General features: G+C 37.3%; 2 protein-coding genes across 3 annotated transcripts in view; one reads left to right on the top strand and one right to left on the bottom strand.

Moving 5' to 3' along the window:
* The window catches only part of RHOQ (ras homolog family member Q), a gene marked incomplete at its 3' end in the record, with an annotated part of 15,833 nt that extends 15,598 nt beyond the window's left edge, over positions 1-235 (top strand). Inside the window, exon 5 of one of the 2 annotated variants that reach the window (XM_083856243.1) lies at positions 84-235. In XM_083856243.1, the coding sequence (XP_083712369.1) occupies positions 84-116 (33 nt within the window). Of the gene's footprint in view, positions 1-79 lie in introns of both variants that reach the window. The other variant, XM_083856242.1, reaches the window with a different exon arrangement.
* Positions 1-19,383, bottom strand: part of PIGF (phosphatidylinositol glycan anchor biosynthesis class F) — a 20,838-nt gene extending 1,455 nt beyond the window's left edge. The window contains exons 1-5 of the mRNA XM_083856241.1: positions 19,013-19,383; positions 17,301-17,392; positions 16,324-16,440; positions 11,717-11,825; positions 676-809 (exon numbers count right to left, since the gene is read on the bottom strand). Coding sequence (XP_083712367.1) covers positions 696-809; positions 11,717-11,825; positions 16,324-16,440; positions 17,301-17,392; positions 19,013-19,240 — 660 coding nt within the window. The 5' untranslated portion in view covers positions 19,241-19,383 and the 3' untranslated portion in view covers positions 676-695. The remainder of the gene's footprint in view (positions 1-675; positions 810-11,716; positions 11,826-16,323; positions 16,441-17,300; positions 17,393-19,012) is intronic.

Raw genomic sequence — 19,383 nt, 5'->3', positions numbered from 1 at the left:
GGGGGGGGAAGCAGAAGTGCCCAGATGGAATTGAACAGCTGAGACATTCTGCTATTGAATTAACTTATTTTCTTGACAGATAGGAGCCTACTGCTATGTGGAGTGTTCAGCTTTAACACAGAAAGGACTGAAGACTGTTTTTGATGAAGCTATTATAGCCATTCTAACTCCAAAGAAACACACAGTGAAGAAGAGAATAGGCTCAAGATGCATAAACTGCTGTTTGATCACGTGAGAGACATTTGACAATGGCCAGGCTTACTGTGAAATTCTACTGATTTTAAATACAATGCATTAAGTACATAGCGAATTTGTTCCAGGTTTGGAAGTTAAACTTATGATTCTGCCTTCTACAACCAGTGAAATCCAGAGGAATAAAATCAAACTCAACGAACATGTAATAAGAAGCCACTACATCTGTTACAAATATTTTATTCAGACTGGAAGGTACAATCTCTCAGGGTTACACAGTCTAGAGGAAGCAAAAACTGCACCATGCTGAAACAGCATCTATGTGTTTTTATTGAGTGGAGATGCTTGGCCTGAAATACTCTAACTGAATTTGAACAGTCTTCTGCTTTGACTATATATATATATATATATATATCTATATATATATATCTTAAAAACCCCCAACTTTTGCACAGTCTGTATGGAATCTGCACAAAGAAATACCTTGTCTCTTTTTGCTCCAGTTATCTGCTTTTGTATGTAAGCTGCTTCCGGTTCCAGTGTATCCACAGAGGTGCAATAATCAGACCAGCCATATAGCCAAAGGTAGCTCCGAGGGAACAGGAAATGGGCCATACCTGAGGGGAGAAGGCAAGGTAAAAGCAGATAATGAGGAGAATGTCTGTGGTTTTTGTACTTCATGAGCACAAACTCTAGGTACTGAAAGACAGTAGACTTATTCTACTTTGAAGCTTGATGTGCTTTCCTAAAAATGCCAAAAGCGTAACAATCATCTTCATGAACACTAAATGCTGTTGTACAGTTTTTAATTAATATGCATTAAAATGTAAGCAGGCTTCTGGCTATTGCAGACTTTAGTTTGATAGTCCAAAAACTATGTGGAAAAAAAACCCCTTAAAAGTATTTATATCCCCTGAAGCATTCAGCTGACCTAACTTCCTACTCTGCTGCACACATTTAGATACCTACAGATTTCTCAGCAATTTCTCCTTTCAATCTCTTATGGTGTTTTGAAACTTTCAGGTATGTATAGACAAACTAGTATTCAAATAAGGCCAGAGACTGAGATGGATAGAGATTTGTTGGCTTTTTTTCTTGAAAAATATGTAAAAGGATAAATTTTCCTCTGGCTAGCAGTAGGGAGAGAACACAAATTCACAAGTTTACTGAATATCTTGCACCCAGATCATCAAACTTGTAGTAAGCAAGTTATGTCAAAGAGAGCTTTAATGATATGCTCTATTTTCAAGTATAAGAAAAAGAAGCCAACCCAATAGAGCTAACTCACTTTAACAAACCATCTTGTACTGAGCCAGAGTAGTAATGGAATTCTCCCCTGCCCTTTTTTTGCTTTAATTGGTATTGATTTGCAGGGAGGAGTGGCCAAATCAAGAGTTAACCAGTTTGTCATCAGATGTAGCTTATAGTACCAGTCCACTACATACTGCATTTGATGAAAGTCTCAACTAAGGTGGTGATTAATTTTTTTTTTTTTTTTTTTTTTTAGAAAAAATAGACTTCCCAAGCCTCCTCAAAATTCTCCTTTGCATTTTTTTCTTTTTTTGCAAGGACAGTTTTGCAGTTCCTGCTGTACAGTGCATATTCCTAAAGCAAGTACAGACTAGACTCTCCTATTCTTTTGTTTTTTAAATTAAGGGGGATACTTCCCCCTCTATAGTACTTGAGACTGAGAAATGCACTAGACAATAGAGGAAATATCCCAATCTCCAGTCTTCTTTTCTACTTCACTTAGACTTGCAATTCATGAATATCAAATGAACTTACTCTTAACAGTACTGGTTCCTCCTTTCATTGATTTTCCTAGCTCTGATTCTTCTCTTTACTTCATTATCACTTAAAAGAATATATTTATTCACACCCTTTGATCATGGGAATTTTAACTATGAATAAGAGTAATGTATTTTGTCCTCTGCTCTTTCATCTTCAATCTCCTCAGTTGTTTCATCTTCACATTCCTTAGCATTTACAGCTTTATATGTTATTTGGAGGTCTTAAGGAGTGTAGCAAAGATGACTATTAAACAAGGTGCCTTAGGTACTCTTTATTGACCTTGTTTCATTCTTTCATACATTCTGTCTCTGCTGCTTGTTTTTGTTGCTGAGTATTTCAGCAGTTGCCTCTCAAGCCAAAGATTTGCTTGTTTTCATTCATTAACTGTGTATTATAGATCATCTACAAAAAGCCTTGAGAGGCTTTGGCATGGTAAGGTACTACATGTATTTGAAACTCACATAAGTTTGTGGCCTTGGCTAAACTTACACTTCAGGTGGATCTTTTCAACTTTTAAATGAAATGTAATTATTTCTAGCATTTTGCATATTACACACGTCTAAAGGACAAAACAATAAAAAAGTCCCTGAAACCCTTTTGCTCACTCAGTAACATTCGGATGGAACACAAGTCATACTTTTTTATCCACTGATGAAGTCAAATACCACTCTAATATTCACAAAATTATGAACAAAGGCTTCTTAACTTGGTGGTGCTTTTACATCAGATTTGCTGAGTGATCAATGATCAATCCTTCGTTAAATTTTTACCTACATTAGGTGAATTTGTAGTTGCCTATTTGCTTTACAGAACTATAGGTAGATGATGGACTCCGAATTGATCATATTCCCCCACCTAGAGAGCAAATATCCCTGATAACCCAATGACCCTGTATATTGTGCTATTTTGTGTATAGTGGGTGATTATTGGTATGATTAAAAAGATCTCTGATGACTGTTGTAGCCTCTTTCACCTGACTGAACTGCAACTCGGGATGTGTTTTTTCAATAGCTATGTACGTTTTAATATTAATTATGCCTCTGTCTGTTTTTTAAAACATTTAATTTTTGCTTTGGTTTTTAAAAGTCATTGTTACCTTACCTAAGTTTCAGGCTCTCTCTCTTAACAGTTGAATCTGACCTCTGAACATTCACAAATGGCAGGTGGCAAAGACAGGGAACAAAGGGAAGAAAATATAAAATATGCCATCTTCCCATCTATGAATAAGACAGAATGAGACACCACCTCATCCCTTCTAGTGGCATGGAACAGAGGAGTACTAGGCCAGGCACTTATTCTTACTGTGCTGCTTGGACAGCCCAGAGTAGTTTGAGGGCAGTTTGATTGGCCTTTTGAAAACTCCCGAAGCACAGCAATTAAAAGCCTGGACTTAAGAGCATTGCTGTCCTTATGCCATTTTCTCTAACCCTCAAGACAGGGAAAAACCCCCTAACAAATGGGTAATAATACCAGTTTCACAACTTTGATTCTTGGCTGATGGCTTTTAGGCTACCTATAGCCAGAGGCACCCATGGGTATATCTAAAGCAGCAAATTATCAAAGACAGGTTAATATATGGCTCTTAAGCATATCAGCTGCACTAAAATAACACCGTTTTCACATGCTTTTGACTGTCTATGAAAATGGGTTGCTTCTTTCTGTGGAAGTGGGTTGCTTTATTTTGTATTAGCTGCTGGCCTCATTTTTCTGAGACCCAATCACTTCCTTCTGGACCTTTTTAAATGACCTTGACTTACTCAATTGGCCTGCTTTTGCCCTCTCTTTCTTACTATCTCAAACTTGATTTAAAGTCCTTGACTTGGTATGAACTGCCTGTAAGTGATAAAAATCTAAGCAACAAATATCTGTCTGCCTGTTTCAAGAGATTCCATTCCGCTTGCTTAAAATATGCAACTTGTAATACACCCCTCTCATCCCCTGAGAACTTCTTAGCTCAGTTCCTCCTACATCATGCTCCCTTCTGCCTTGAGGAAGCTGACATATCCTGCCCCAGTACTGATGTCATGTCTGGGCTGGGTCAGCAGCAGGGGAATAAGATGTTGGGCCACATGACCTGGCTGCACTTTCGTTGAGGGGAAAATAGGCTGATATGGAGAGAAGAGTGTGGGGAGCACAGGAGATAGAACAGAACATTTATCATAAAATGCCTTACCTGTTTCAGCAGCTGGGAGGCACCAGCTACCATTCTCATAGCCTACCACAAGAAGAATCAGAGTTTACATATCAAATGCATGATGAAAAGGGCAATTTTAACAACCTGTAGATGATTACTAGGAACCTGAACAGCAGCTTGGCAAAAACAGATCTTAACAAGAACAAAAAATGCATTTTAATGGACAGAGCATGAGCCAGCGTTTAATGCAAAATGATTCTGACTTCTGCTACTTGTTTAAATTTTCTTTTTGCCTTTTCATCTGGCAGCAGTGTTAGGACTTCACAGGAATTTCTTTAGGCTAGCTAAATAGCCACTGCAGAACTGCCAGGTTTTTAGTATATATTAGAACTCATTTTAAGCATAATGACTCAAAATAGGAATTGCCAACCTTTCAGGACACAAATGAGCTAGTTTTCCTCAGCGCTCTTTAGAACACCTAAGATTCTATGATGTGAGAATGCTTAGCATATTGCATGGAAAGCAGAGCATGGTGCAGGATCTCAGCAAGGTATCTAGCTCTGCTGGACTGTGCATGTAGCTAGCTAAACCAGAATTCTGACTGCATGACAGTTTTGTCGTCTATTATGAGTCTTGCATCCCATGCAAGGGAATTACCTAGACATTGATAAGGACATAAAGGCCAGATTCTTATAGACCAGAGGAGCAACACAGTTTTTAAAGATACCATGAAGTAAGCAACTGCCTGCTGGAACTTTCATTTTACAAATGCAAATACAGTGGGGCAATCTACTGTACTTACTTTTCTTTTTAGTAAACTTAAGAGTGTTTTTCTCATATTCCTAAACACGATTTTTTGTACGCTTACTGTTTCAATAGACTCATTTCTGACTGTCAATTAGAAGGCTATGTAGTGATTTTTGTTTCATTTTAAAACTGAATAAACGAGCACAATTATTTTCCCTCCCTGTTTCTAACATGCCTTAAATTCCTGATTGTTTAGTCTGTACTGTCTTAAAAACTTCAGTACATGCCTTTAATCTATTTTGGTTGCATGCACATGTTAACTACAAGTGTCTTATCACATTGTACAGAATGTGTGTGTTGACAAGCACACACCAAGAAGAAAGTGTGAGGTTTTTTTTTTCAGGATGGCATTTGTAACTAGGAGTTGGTTTCATGGATTTGTGTTCTAAAGTTACAGCAAGCATAACTACCTTTGATCTCACCATTAAGGTTTACATTGAGAAAACACATTATTAAATAAACAATGATAACCACACTGAAGTGGAGCAAGCTTCTACCTCTGTTTAAAACAACTCCAGCTGCATATTATCCCTTCTTCTCACATTAAGCAACTTCTCTTATATCAAAACTTTCACAGCAGATAGCACATCCAAAAAGGAATACAAGAAGGAAACTCTCTGAGCTGTCAAAGTAGAGTGAAAGTTTAATAGTCCCATTTCAGCTTACTTGAGTAAGCACCAAGAACTGTACCCAAGATTCTCCGGATTACTTTTCAGGCTGTAAATGTCTGAGAGGTATCTAAGGCTAATATTTATAGTCATATTGTCTAAATTTCATGGCAGTCAGTCAACTCAGGTGAGCTGTATCAGCACTACCTATTATGTTTGCAGTATCCATTATGAAGTAGGAACATAGCAATTTTATTTTTACCTAATGATAACGCTGTATGCAGAATATTGTTTCAAAGTCACTTTTTACCACTAGTAACAGGTACTACAGAGCAAAATTATGCTGCAAAAAACCCCCAGATGTATGGGAGGGTGTGCACACAACAAATGCAGAGACATGATTTAAAAGTCTGTTATCAAAACATGCAATAAACCCAGGAACTCCCCAGTGAGCTAAATCCAGTTGTTGTCAGTGGCAAAGGCTGTGTCTGGAATAACAGTTCCACCACATATAAAGTGTGCTGATAAAGTTGTGGTCTTTAACTATACCATGCTGTTCTGCAACCAATTTCCTCAGGCTGAGTAGAGAAAGGATGTGTACCTCCTATGTCATCTGTCCCCTTCCGTTTCAGTGGTGGTGTGTTTTAAGGTTCCACTTCTCAGTGACAAGTGAAGCAGGATCCTGATCACATGTGGTTATTAAAAGTACACCATCAGCTTGAAACAGGCAATCCCGAAAAACTAGGCAACTGTAACAAAGGAAGTTATTTTCTATTTTTTCCCTAGAACTATCCTAGCTAACTGTAACCCTTACACACCCATTGTGCTTCAGAGGCCTAGAGGGACCAGGAGACAGATGTACAACTCCATAAATTGTCTAGAACAGCCTTATTTAAATCACCACAATTAAGTGTTGCAAACTGTTTTAAAAATTGCTGAAAAATAAGAATCTTAAAACACTGGCAAAATTAGTCTACCAGTCTAACAGAAACATGCCTGGCAGAACAAATCCTGGAAAGTTTGTTGTTTTGCTTTTTTTTGTTTTTAATACAGAAATGTAACTACTGTAGCACCTAACCTGCATTCCTGTAAGGCAATTATCTTTACCTTCCTCTGAGATAGGCTGAATTAACAGACTTAAAACCAGGAATAACAACAGACTAGGCCTCCCTGACCAACTGTTTTGCATAGTTACAAAATTTTTCTTAAAGCTAGTAGAGGAGTAACATACACAGCAGGCTTAAAAGTTGCTTTAAGAACAAAAACAGAATAATGAAAAATAAAATGACTCACAGGACACAAGCTGACTTTCAGCAATATATTTTATACTTCTAACAAAAATGCTTTATATATTTTTCATTTCCATTCTCAAACATTATTCAGATAATTAATGTTAGTTTATTTCTGAAACAATATTCTGTTCCTGTTAAGTAATATTTACTTAGTGTAGAAGTTGTTGTATGCTTTAAAAAATGCAATTAACATTATTATTTTTAAGGGTAGAGAGGCACACTAGTCTGAATATCCCCTGTATGCAATATTTTTCAAACATAAACATGGAAAATAAAGTGAAGATTTTCTGAGACATCTGTATTAATCTCAGTTTTGTTGCGTGTCACAGGATGTATGTACAAAGCAGCAATATGTTTCCTTTGGTTTGTAAATAAGTCAGGATGAAGTAGCATTTGGGCTTTAGTCGTTAGCATGTGAATTGGAACTCTCATTATGAAAGTCACCATCAGGTTTACTCCACAGAACCCTGAAGTACTTTGAAGTAAAAACAAATTCTAGTGAAGGATACGTAGGATGCTGACATCTGATTTCTGACCAGGTAAGATCCAGGTAATAATAGTACAAAAGACTTCTCAGCTTCTACTGATACATCTCAACCAATGTAAACCAATGACTACCAGGTAATTCTGCAGTTCTTCTGTTAAGTTTGCAGGAAAATATGCTAGACCCAAACCAGACTGCCAAGGGCAGGCAAACAGATTAGCAAAAAATGAAACCAATGTTGCTATTTCCTTGAAGAACACAAAACAGCAAAGTAACAGCAGAACTGTCCTATGTATGAGTGTGGCAATTCAGACAAGTATAGAACAGTGCAGACAGCTTTATTTAATACTCAACTGAGGTTGCAGCATTCTCAGTACTCCCTCCAACCTCTTGTTTGCTTTAGGTGAGTGACTACAGACCATTTTCATCTGAAGCTATTTCTATGAACAAACCAGACTTCACAGAAGCAGCTTTACATTCTCCCCTTTCTGAATGATTTGTCAATTTAAAAGTTAACTGTAGACACTCTTGAACTGTCTACAGTGTAAACACCAGATCTGATTAAGTGCCAAATCCCAATTAAGTGGAAAAATATGCCAATTCAAGACAGTGACTTTTTCTGTGAACCTTGTCCCATATTATATTCTAACAAAGCTAAATCAATAGCAATAACATTTTTCATCCCAAACTCACAGCACATTTCTGTATGAGGTAGATATTTTGTGGTTTTGACAACTCTGACATTCCAGGGCTACCAATAGAGCCCAAGGGCAGCAGCAACAACCCTTTGGTTGGCTTTATCACATGATATTTCTCAATTATTGCTGATCCATCCAGGTCTTGTAGTACCAATTTCACCTGTTTGTGACAGTCTGCCAATAATGAATTGTCTGAAGTTACAGGCAGCAACACAGCTGTGTTTCCACTGAATGTTGTTACACCACAAATACTAACTATAATCAATACAAACATAGAAGCAGATTTTGCAATAAACAGGCTTAAAGACCTTAACACTGCTCTCTAAAATAATACCACTTCAGTCTTCCCCAAGTAGTAGGATTTAAACCACATTTTCTGCTTTTAAACAGAACCACTTCCAATACAGATTAAAAAAAATATGTTTAGAGCACTAAGGCTAAAATACAAAAAGGAAAACAATCACTAATGAAACCTCATTTTATCTCAGAAGCTTGCCTTGAGTTCAAAGACTAAGCTGTTCCATTCGAGTCCATTTTTGGATAGGAAAAGGGTAAATCCAAAATTGTAATCCTCAAGCTCTCTGCTTTTAGGCTAATATGAGGAACAGCTGATGTCAGAAGCAGGACAGCTTAATTCTTTACTCATGCAGATGTTTAGAAGTAATTTGGTTTTGACTGGGTTCTGATTACTTTTAAGTCTACATTAAGATCTCCGTGATTTCTTTCAGACCTTGCTTGGGACTTCATCTGTAGGTGGTTCCTTTAAACATACCAGCTGGAGTTCTAAGCAGTTCTATGCAAACTTAAGTTCTATGCAAAACACTAGCAGTCCTTGTATTTGGGGGGGGGATTAAAAAAAATGTTATTAATCCTGCAGCTGTATTATGTGCAGGTATTTTTATGTTCAGTGAATGAGTTGTTAGGTCACTCAGGGACAATCAGCACTTAAGATCTTCTTCCCAAACAAAACAGATCTGCAACAACAGCAGACTCTTCTATGAGGATTATTCTTCTTTCTCCTGTCTGAGGCTGAAGACAACAAAGAAAGCACCTCTCCTCTTATTGTTACAGTGAAAGAATTTACTATGAGTTTCTGTAATCACCTGACATCAGGTAGCAAAAGGAATACTCTGCGAAAAGGGGCTTTGTGCCAGTGCCCAGTGAACTTGTGAAGAACACAAATGTCTTTTGGTTCTGAAGATTGCTGAGACAGCCATGCAGCTACAACATGCAATATCTGGGTTGCTGAATCCATACTGCTCAGCAGGAATGGAAAGACAAAAGCCATCAGCTGTTGCATGAAGCTGTATTTCCCCAGAACCTGCTTCACAATGTATCTCAGCCTGGCTGAGCTGGGCAAGCTGGGAAGCAGTGTTTCCTGGGCCAATACTGAAAATGCCTGGCCGGGACACTGCCCCCACTTCTATGGTTTGATGACCAATATTTAAGAGATCAAATTCACAAAAAAATATTACATGATTAATAGGTGATTGAAACCTTCTGAGAGCTGCGAGCAGGATCCTTGACAAGGTATTTTAAAGAGGCTGATTTCTGCCTTGAAGATCTGTTACAATTTTGGTACTTCACTGTGTTGCTTTGCTGAAACAACTGGACTTGTACAAACTACGTTACATTTTAACAAGAACTTCTTTTGTCTCCCCTAATACAGCAGATATTTTAAAAATAGCATTTAAAACTGCAGTTTTCAAAGACTGTTGGAATGGCGGCCTGCAGGACTGATAAGCAAACGTCTCTGTCGCTGCTCCTGAACTGCCCACATCATTAATAATCAAGCAGGTCAGACTCAAAATAGAACAAAAAATTTATTCCCCCACCCCACCATTTAAAACTACAAGGTGTAAGATGGAGAAGTGAGCAAATGCTGTAGATCTAGGCAAAAGAAAATTGCTTTGATATAGAACTTGAGAGTCATAAACTCTCCCCTACTAACTCTGGTATCAGGAGTATGTAAGAAATGAGGGTGGAGATGGTGAAGGAAAAGGGAAATTGCAGACACACAGAAAGCACTGGGGAGCATTCACACTCAGAAACAGCCAGTGACAAGTTTGGGTATCTGAAGTTTCTGCAGATGCTTTGCTGTTCTGAGGAGTCAGTATCATTTAAATGTTTAAATGTAGATTATAGTGCTAAATTTTCAGTCATGTTTGGGTTTTATTAACTTGGAAGAGTTTTCAAACAGAAGAAGTTTTCAAAGCTTTATCAAACTTGTGTCTCCTGCTACTGGAAGGTGTGGGAATGGACAAAAAGCTAAAAATCAACTCAATACCTAAAGTATCTGTCTTCAGCTATAAGTGTCTTTGTTTTGTTAATCACAGCCCCTTGAGTTCTCCTCATATCATTGGGGCATAAAAGGTGGAAGGCTTTATACACAGCATATTAACAAAGTCTGAGATTTTGGGAATAAAACAAAACCTGCCAGATGAACATGCTACTTTAAAATCCCATCCTGAGCAAGGAAAAAATGCTTGCCTCTCATCGGGACAGGTGAGTAAGACTTGGAAGGAAGACAGGAAGATAGGAGACTGCATTTCAATGAATCTCTTGATTCTTTGGGTTACATTCATGTCTGTCAACAATTAATTAGTACCAACACATACCTATGCCAGACTGATGGTGAAACATCTTGCAAGAATAAAACCAAGTGTTTTCAGCAAAGAATTTTTTTTTGCTTAAAATATTAACCTACCCCTCTATTATTTTTGAAATACAAATTATAATGTCTAATGACACTACTGCAATGAAAGACTAATGGCATAAAAGCAGGCTGTGAGCTACTTAGAGAAGACAAATTTTAAGTGCAGCTGTAAGCCATAGCGTGTCTACAAGATCACAGAGGAAAGTGTGCTGCCTGTTACACTGATTTCTGGAAGAAACTTCTGAAACCGTCTGCTTAAAAACAGGCCTGGTAGACACTACTTATCTAAGAGAGTGTGAGTTTGGTAACCAGACAGAAGAAAACATCCACTGAGCACATGTAGGAAGAAATTGTTACTAGTGCCATCATTTTATGGCAATTGCAGACTTCAGTTACATTCAATTGAATCATTTCTCCATGCCAAAAAACATAGTAAGAAAACAGCATAAACATTTGAATTCATAAAGATAAAACCTGCAATGCCAGCTTCACATTTTTCCTTGTTCAACTGTAAAACTAATGTTTGCCTTCCTTTGAAACCAGAAGTGTTTAGTACAGTGCTTTGGCTACACCATTTCCACATCCCAATCTAAATCCATTTAAAATACTTTCTGTTAAGTGCTTTTATGGAAGACAGAAGGGAGCTAAAACACCAGAAAAGCATCTTTCTTTCCCTACCCGTGAACAATAAAAGCTACTAGACTGAAGACAAACTCGAAGCCATCTTCATCATTTCGCATTTCTCCTCCAGCTTGTCTAGCTGCTTCTTACCCAAATCATTAGAGCTCTATCCCATTACAAAACTTGCATGCAACAGACACTCACAAGTATGTAATAAAGAACCTATTTAAACTGGAAGTAAAAATAATGCATTTTACTTCCTTACACCCTAAGCGCAGATGTTTCCAATGAATTTTTAAAAGTTTGGCATAACTGTAGGAACAGCTTATGATTAAGTGCAGTACACCTGAACAGCTTCAGAGCAACGTTGTGTAGCATGCAGCTCCAGAAAATGAATATTTTGTACATTTATGGTAAGGGTGTACATACTAACCTGCCAAGGCCGATCCCAGTCAAGAGGAATAGGAAATGCTCCAAACCAAGCTCCAAGTATACTGCACATGGAAGTAATCTGTAGACTGCTTTCCCAGATGGACATAGCTCTGTAAAAGTATGTTAGAAGTTTTCAACAACAGCAGAAGTTACCATGGCAGAGAGTTAAATCGGATTTCTTCCAGAAGTTTTGAGGCTATGAACAGATATAAAAATTCACATATTTGATAATTAGCATGCAGGTTTCTCCTAAAACATACAAACTGGAAGTAAAATCTAAGCTGCATATTTTAGCTATGATTACAATCTTTTTATACCACACTTTCAGGATTTTTTTTTCTTGAGATGTTTACTGCAAAAGCTAATTTATGTTACCTGGAAATACTCCTACTGAGCTTCAAACACTGCTAGACTGAGCAAATAAATCTATCTTGATAACTGTGTGCACTGCAGGGAGAGGCAGACATGAAAGGGTACTGTGGGATGGTACAGAAAAGCACAAGCACAGTCACAAAGACCTCTGTGGTGCAGACATATTTGATGACTACAACGATTCGAAATTTAAAATAGAAGTCCACTATGAGAATATTTCAAAACAAGTTTCCATCAACTGAAAAGAAACATTGGAAGTAAATATAACTGCACCCTGGAGCCCTTTGGTAGCAGTGAATCCAAGTTCAAGCACACTGGCTGCAGGATATATTTTTTGCTCACTAAAGAACTCTTACACTACCAGTCATGGCACACATTTTAAGACACATTAAGTTACTTCAGTTCTCAGTTTATAGCCTTCTGCCACTACTGATTTCAAAAGTTTTTGAAAAGCTGGATTTCTCTTTAACAGATGAGCACTTACTATCATCAATGTACCAACTGACTGCCCTGCTTTGCTCAGGCCACGAACATTTGGGTACTTGGTACCAATTAAGAAAGGAGCAACAGACATTCAGAACACAGTAGGGCACAGTTTCAAGACAGGAGAACCAGGCTAGAATCACTGCTCCAAATCAGTACAGTAGGAGATCTGAGTTTTAAGTTTGCTACATCTCAGATTATAAACATACACTTAGCTTCAGCTAACAGAGGAAAAAATATGAGCATTTTTATGGCTCGAAGACTAGATGCACAGTAAACTCCGAACTTTGCGTGTGCTGTTTAGGTTGCATGACATGAACACTTGGTTCTGAAGAGAATATAATTTCTTTACTTCTGAGTACACACTGCTGCACTTGCTATTGACCAAACAGCTCACAAGTTTAAAGCAAACATTTTTCAGTGTTTGCAAAAAAAAAAAAAGTCTTGCAGACGACAGTACTGACAGAGCAAGGTTAACATTTTGAGCAGAACTGTTTCTTTTACAATAACACGATCCCTTTAACTTAAAATATACCAGTTCACAATTCTACTAGTTTGAGATTCTTTTGCTTGAAGAGGAAAGTCCTGATGTAACTGTAAAACTGTTCAGGAATCTGCACACAGAAAATTCTTCTGTATTGTTTTCAGAAGCTGAATAACTGAGCAAAGAGCTGTTAGGCAGAACAAGGAAGAGACTTAAGAGACACTACAGCCTTAAAGCTGTAAAAGAGACAACAAAACACACCAAGGACTGACTGAGGTACCGTTATACGTCACAAGACATCTTGTGTGTGTGTGGCAGATTCACCAGAGACTGCTGCACCATATGGAGATATCAGACTGAGTCCAAAGGCAAAGCAACAGAATTAGCAAGGCACAGTGCCCAAGTGAGAAACAGCCATTGGCAGTTTGGCAACTATTTCAGCTGCTAATTGAACCCCTCTGCAGCAGGGACTGGCTACCCAAAGACAACCTGACTTGTTCTCCAGCATTATCCTGAAGAAGCAACGCTCCCATTACTCACTCTTCTTCATGGAATGACTGACACCTATTGGGACTTTTGAAGGTATTCTTTAAACCACCACAAACTCCTCATTTGCATGAGACTAACAACTGCAGCAATGTTTATAAACTTTGCATTTTCCAGGTTTCTTTCATTTTAAACTAAAATAATCCCACAGACAGAACTAGCAATGTTTAAGATTATAAATGAACACTAGTGGCAGAAAGGTCTTTAGAAGCCTAAAGTAATTATTTAGCCCTTTTAAATAATACAATGTATTCAGTTCAGCCTTAAATTATGTTTGAATTAAGAGGTGACATAAAATAGTCTACTGAGATAGCTCCTTCATAGCAAGATTTGGAATTCTTGGCTGCAGCAGGACTAAATACTAAGCAGCCTCGTGTGTGATGATGCCTACATTTACAAGGGACATTTCAAGTCTGTAGGAGTATGCAGTTCAGAAACAAAGTGATAAAATAGGCATAACAAAAACAGGAAGGAGCCCTAACATCATGGGTTTTTACTATTTTTTGGCAATATCCAAATAAAATCTCTGTTCTACCCTGGTGACACCTTACCTTATAATTGCTATTATAGCAGAAATTTCAACATAATTTCTCAGAGCAGTGATTTTAAATAAAAAGTCACCAAAAGAAGAGAAAGAAAAAAAAAGAGCAATTGAAAACTGGTTTCTTAAAGACTTTTATGCAGGAAGCTATTTCAGCTAAGTTGCTGAAACACAATTTATATAACAGCCACACACTGCCAATAATGCTGATAACCCTTTCTGTAGCTTTTACTTCCCTGTAACTGCTCACAGCAGCACACGACAGTCAGTATATGATCAGTGCCATGACACTGACAGCAGTCACAACTCCAGATGTCAGAATAAGGAGCCCAGAGATGCTGGTGTGGGCCCACCCCTTTTCAAATGCAGAATTAGTGAAAAGGGCCCTATTTAGAGCCAACTAAGAATGGAAGAGTTTGTAATGTAGAATACACAGACATTTCTCACACATTCTATATGCAAATAGGCTTAAGGTTACTTAAGTCTAAATTGCACTCAGGTACTTTTAAAACACTTTTTTTTTTTTGTACTAAGCTGTACACTTAAACAGACTTTCAAGCTTACTGTTCCAGTACAATTCAATTCCCTAAATTCTGCTTTCAAGGAAGGCAGCTCTGTTGATTTTACCTAACCATCCTTTTCTTCCATTTAACCAGTTCTACCTCATTCCACATGGTTAAGTTAGAGACAACCTTTTAATAACATGATGTCTGCACTCATCTCATGCCCAGACCCAGTTCCAATTTCATGAGGTCAAATGAAAAAACACAGGATTATTTTTAAATTAACAGTTTGCTACAATCCATAAAGAAACCTGTTACAATATTTCTTTGTAGTCTACATTCATTCAAAGTGCAAACAAACACGATTAATAATAAACATTTTACTCAGATAGTGTCACATGGCTCACTAGTAAGAAATACTAACAAATCCTCACAGGAAAAAAGTCAAAACAAGACAACTGTTTCCTATGCAATGATTGTGCTGAAATTGCATTAAGATCTAGAGTAGGAAAGAAAGAAATCAACAGGCATTCAAAATCTACGTGGCACAAAAACATACTGATATTGTCAAACATGTTACTTCAATTCAGCTGTTATTTCCAGTTGCAAAACCTTCAAAGATGACCAAATGAATCAGCAATGATGTATTCTGGCTAACAAATCATTGCTTTTATTACAGTATATTTAACTCTTCCACTGAAAAAACCCAAGTATAAACAACTTGAGAAGACCTCAAGATATTTTTCAGTAAGTTGAGAACTGAGATAAACCAAACTTCAATACCTGAAATTAGCATTAGTCTACCTTTGTCTTTCCCAAAAGGAGTACAAACCACAAATAATTCCGTGTAATTCCAGTAATTCCCGGTCAGCAGCATAATACAACTTTTCATTTCTTTTGAGATAAGACTCACAAACTATTAAAAGGGAATGAAAACTAAAATCTTATTAAATCTCAAGCCTTTTTATGTTTCGGTGTCCCAGTCTGTCAACCATGCTATTATTTATGGAATGCAAAAAGGCAGAAGAAATGGTAATCCTCTGAAAAATGCATTATCCTTGATACATGCTAATGCCATGGCTGTCAGTGGAGGTGAAAAAGGTGGTTAGAAGGCTTGTTTTACTTTAAACATACTCCTGAAAAAATTAACGCTTGAAAACTCTGACCCTGAAAACAGCTTTCTTTGAAAGTGGAAAAAAGAGCAGGGGTTAAGATTGCATATTTAAGCACACAGTAAGTCATGCATAATTTTCAACATTATATCCAAGTTTAAAACAGCGCTTGTTTTGGCTTCCTATTCCTATTTTAAAAGTTGTAAAATTCTCCATGCACAGCTCTTTGTCAGATCTCCCCTTTATTTGACAACCATCATATAGGATTGCACAATGTTTTTACTCCAGTAGAGTATGTGCTGGAATCTTTACTTCCTTCAAACACATATAAAGTGAGATTTAGCATCTGAATACCAAAAATAAAAAGCCATTTTTCTGAATCAGTGTCTTCAAAACTTTGTCAGAAAAGCTTTCATATGTTTGTAATCACAAATAAAATAAAAAAAAACAAACCCCATCATTCAGGAAGTTTTCTTTTCTTCACAAAAAAAATCATTATACATTGTTTACATCAATTCTGCCCATTTCTAGTCAGAGAAATGCCAGAAACTTTAGATTAGAACTTACCCATTTTTACTAAATACCCGTATCCACGCCTGTATGTTTGGTCCCAGCAAACACAAGCACTGTAAAGTAGTAAATGTAGACAGAAGAACTGCAAACAAAAATGTCTCAGTCACTAACCTACAAAAAGAAAAATAATATTACAAAATTAAGTGAGGTGGTTGCTGATGTTCTAACAGCTCCAAGATTTAGGAAGAAAAAAGCCTCTCTAACTTGTGTGTGCTTTGCATGTGTGCTTTCTTAAACCTCATACAGAAGACTAAAATACTTTTTTCTTACTCTGTAGAATAGTAAAGGAACTGGAAAGAGTTCTGCTGTTATCTCAAGAGTGAGATGTAATAAATTTTTGAAATGCCTGATACCTGTAATGCTTTTAAAAACAACACAGGTGTATCTTACATAGATCATTAGTTCTAAATTGAAGTATGCTTGGATATGTACTTCATTATACCATTTATTTATGCAGTTTGATGTTGTGACAGCAACCAGGAAACCAAACTACACAATTGGTAGTCGGTAACTTAGTGGAGTTCTCAAAATCCAGGTTGCTTCACACTTCTTTCTTTAAACTTTCATAGAAGTTAAAACACTAATATCAAAAGGATTAAAGATATGCAAGATGTGTGGTTTAGAATCTTACAGGGAAAATGGCTAAATGAAACTTCAAAAAATGTTTGTGCCCATATGTTTAACATAAAAATTAAAGTAAAAGAAGTTGTTTTTAACTGTCTTACAAATTTTACTTACAGAAGTCTTGTTTAAGAGCTGGCTTCCAAAAAACACCAACTGAACAAGAAAACAAACAAACAAAAACCAACCCAAAACCAAGAGAAAGCTACAACAGCCACCCTTCTTCCCCCAGCTAGGAACTTATCCCTTAACTTCCAGTGTACCAGAAAATACACAGGTACTTATACCAACACCTGCAAGGAGAGCTGCCCCTTAGAATGTTTAGAGAAAGAGAGGGTCTTCTGACTTACTCTATGAGAGGTGCTCCATAAAGAACAATAATCGCATGAAACAGTATGCAAGACATGAAAAAGTATATACAGCATTTTAGAAATCTGGATATCTAAAAAAGAGCAATGAAATATCAGAATAATGCTTCAAAACAGAGCATAAGTAACACACAGAGTCTATATATTATCAACAGCACTGTACTCTAATTAATTTCAGCTGCAGCACAATATAATAGCATGGCATATTTCAAGAGTTTTCCATATATTAATACTTTAAATAATTAATTTTTAAAAATATCACACTCCACCTACATTTTCTTTTTCATGCACCTCATTAAACAGGGCAAACATACAAAAACTATAACCAGAAATTACAAGATAACCAGAAGTAATTTTATTGGATATTTTTACACTTCTGTCTTACATGTGACTGTCAAATCCATTAATTAAAAGGCAACCCCCACAAAAAGTGAAAAAAAAAATTAAAAGCAAGAAAACATACAATATTAAAAAGTCTGCTACAGAGAGAAATAAAATTACATTAACTAAAAAACTACACTTTGAACTGGGCATCTTAAATTCTGACTATATTTGAGAAATATCCATAACTTTCTGTAAGTCTGCACAACACGTGATTTTCTATTAACTTAAACAACAGTTTCTGGGTACTCACTATATCATGTAGAAGCAAAAACACTTGATAACAACAGTTCTGGTTAGGTCTGTTCTGATCAGGTCACCAATGCAAAATCCATAACTTTCCTTGAACCCTTATTTTTCTACATTTATTCCTTTCTATATTTATTTCCTGGGATGGAATCTCACCTAGAACATGAAGTGTGCTTCATTTTTAAATCACAGATACTTAGAACACTTGCTTTCCATCACGGTTTTGTGTATTTCACATCCTCCTCAGTCAACAAAACTAGACAGAAGCTTTGCATAGAAAAATATGCTGGCAGGGACAATTCCTTAAATGTTAAAAGAACCACCTCAGAGCACTACATCTTGCCTGGCTCAGCAAGCACAAGACGATCCACCTGACTTCAAAACTCTGGGGTATTCCCCACTGCTGGGCAAGTTCCAAAGTCACTCTGTTCAAAAGTATTTCATGGGATTCACACCTTTAATGCTCCCCGTTGCAAATTTTAACTATAAAAAGATTCTTTAGATTCTTCTGTATGCAAATTTCATCATACAAGGAAACACAGCCATTTTATTACTTTTACATGTGATTATTTTAAATCGTTCAAATGTAGCATAGTATCTTTTTTATGCGTTTTCCGGATTTTTTTTTTTTTTTTTTGCTTTTAAAGTTATTACAGACTTAAAACCACACATGAGAAACCTGTGATGACATTTTTTCCTGGTATATCCACTTATCTAGAAGGTGAGGCAGGCCAGGCCTGGGCTAAAAAATTAGTCCTGTGCCATTTAATTTTGCCAGGTTTTGCCACATTGCAAATTCTTTGGACTACAAACAACATTGCATTGACGAGAAACAGGAATGCATAGAATCACTCACCTGAACGGGTTATTTACAGGCAGACAACGTTTAACATCATGAAAATACTGAAAAATTTGTTCCAAAAGGTGCTACACTCAACTCACTAACGGAAAACGAGAATTCACCATCAAAAAATTGTCTTCTTTCTCATTTGATTATTTCAGAGAATTTCAGAAGGGGACTCTGTTTGTCTGGTAACAACATAAGAATTAAGAAAAAAACTTACCTTGTGAGCAAAGGAACGTCTCTTAGGAGACTGATTTGGTTTAAGGACTAAGTGCAAGACTATATTAAGGGTAGCAACACAAAGAGAACAAACACAGATCCACGTCAGGTGCGTTCCCAGGAGGCTGAACCCGTCGAGGAGGAAGGTGGGGAGCACGGTGGACAGGACGACGGCCAGGGCGCGGAGCAGGTTGGCGCCCAGGAGCCGCCGCACCTCCGCCTCCCTCATGGTGTCCGTCCCTCCGGCCGCCGGCACCTGCAACACACCCAGTCACCGACACGCCGCGGCAGAGCAGCATCCTCCCCGAGCTCGGGGCCCGGCCCGGGGAAGGTGAGGATGGAGGGTTTTGGGAAGGGAACGGTTTGTTTGTT

The sequence above is a fragment of the Zosterops lateralis genome, assembly GCF_965231275.1.
Source record: "Zosterops lateralis genome assembly, chromosome: 3".
NCBI classification, from domain to species: Eukaryota; Metazoa; Chordata; class Aves; order Passeriformes; family Zosteropidae; genus Zosterops; species Zosterops lateralis.
This window is presented reverse-complemented; position numbering and strand designations above follow the sequence as displayed.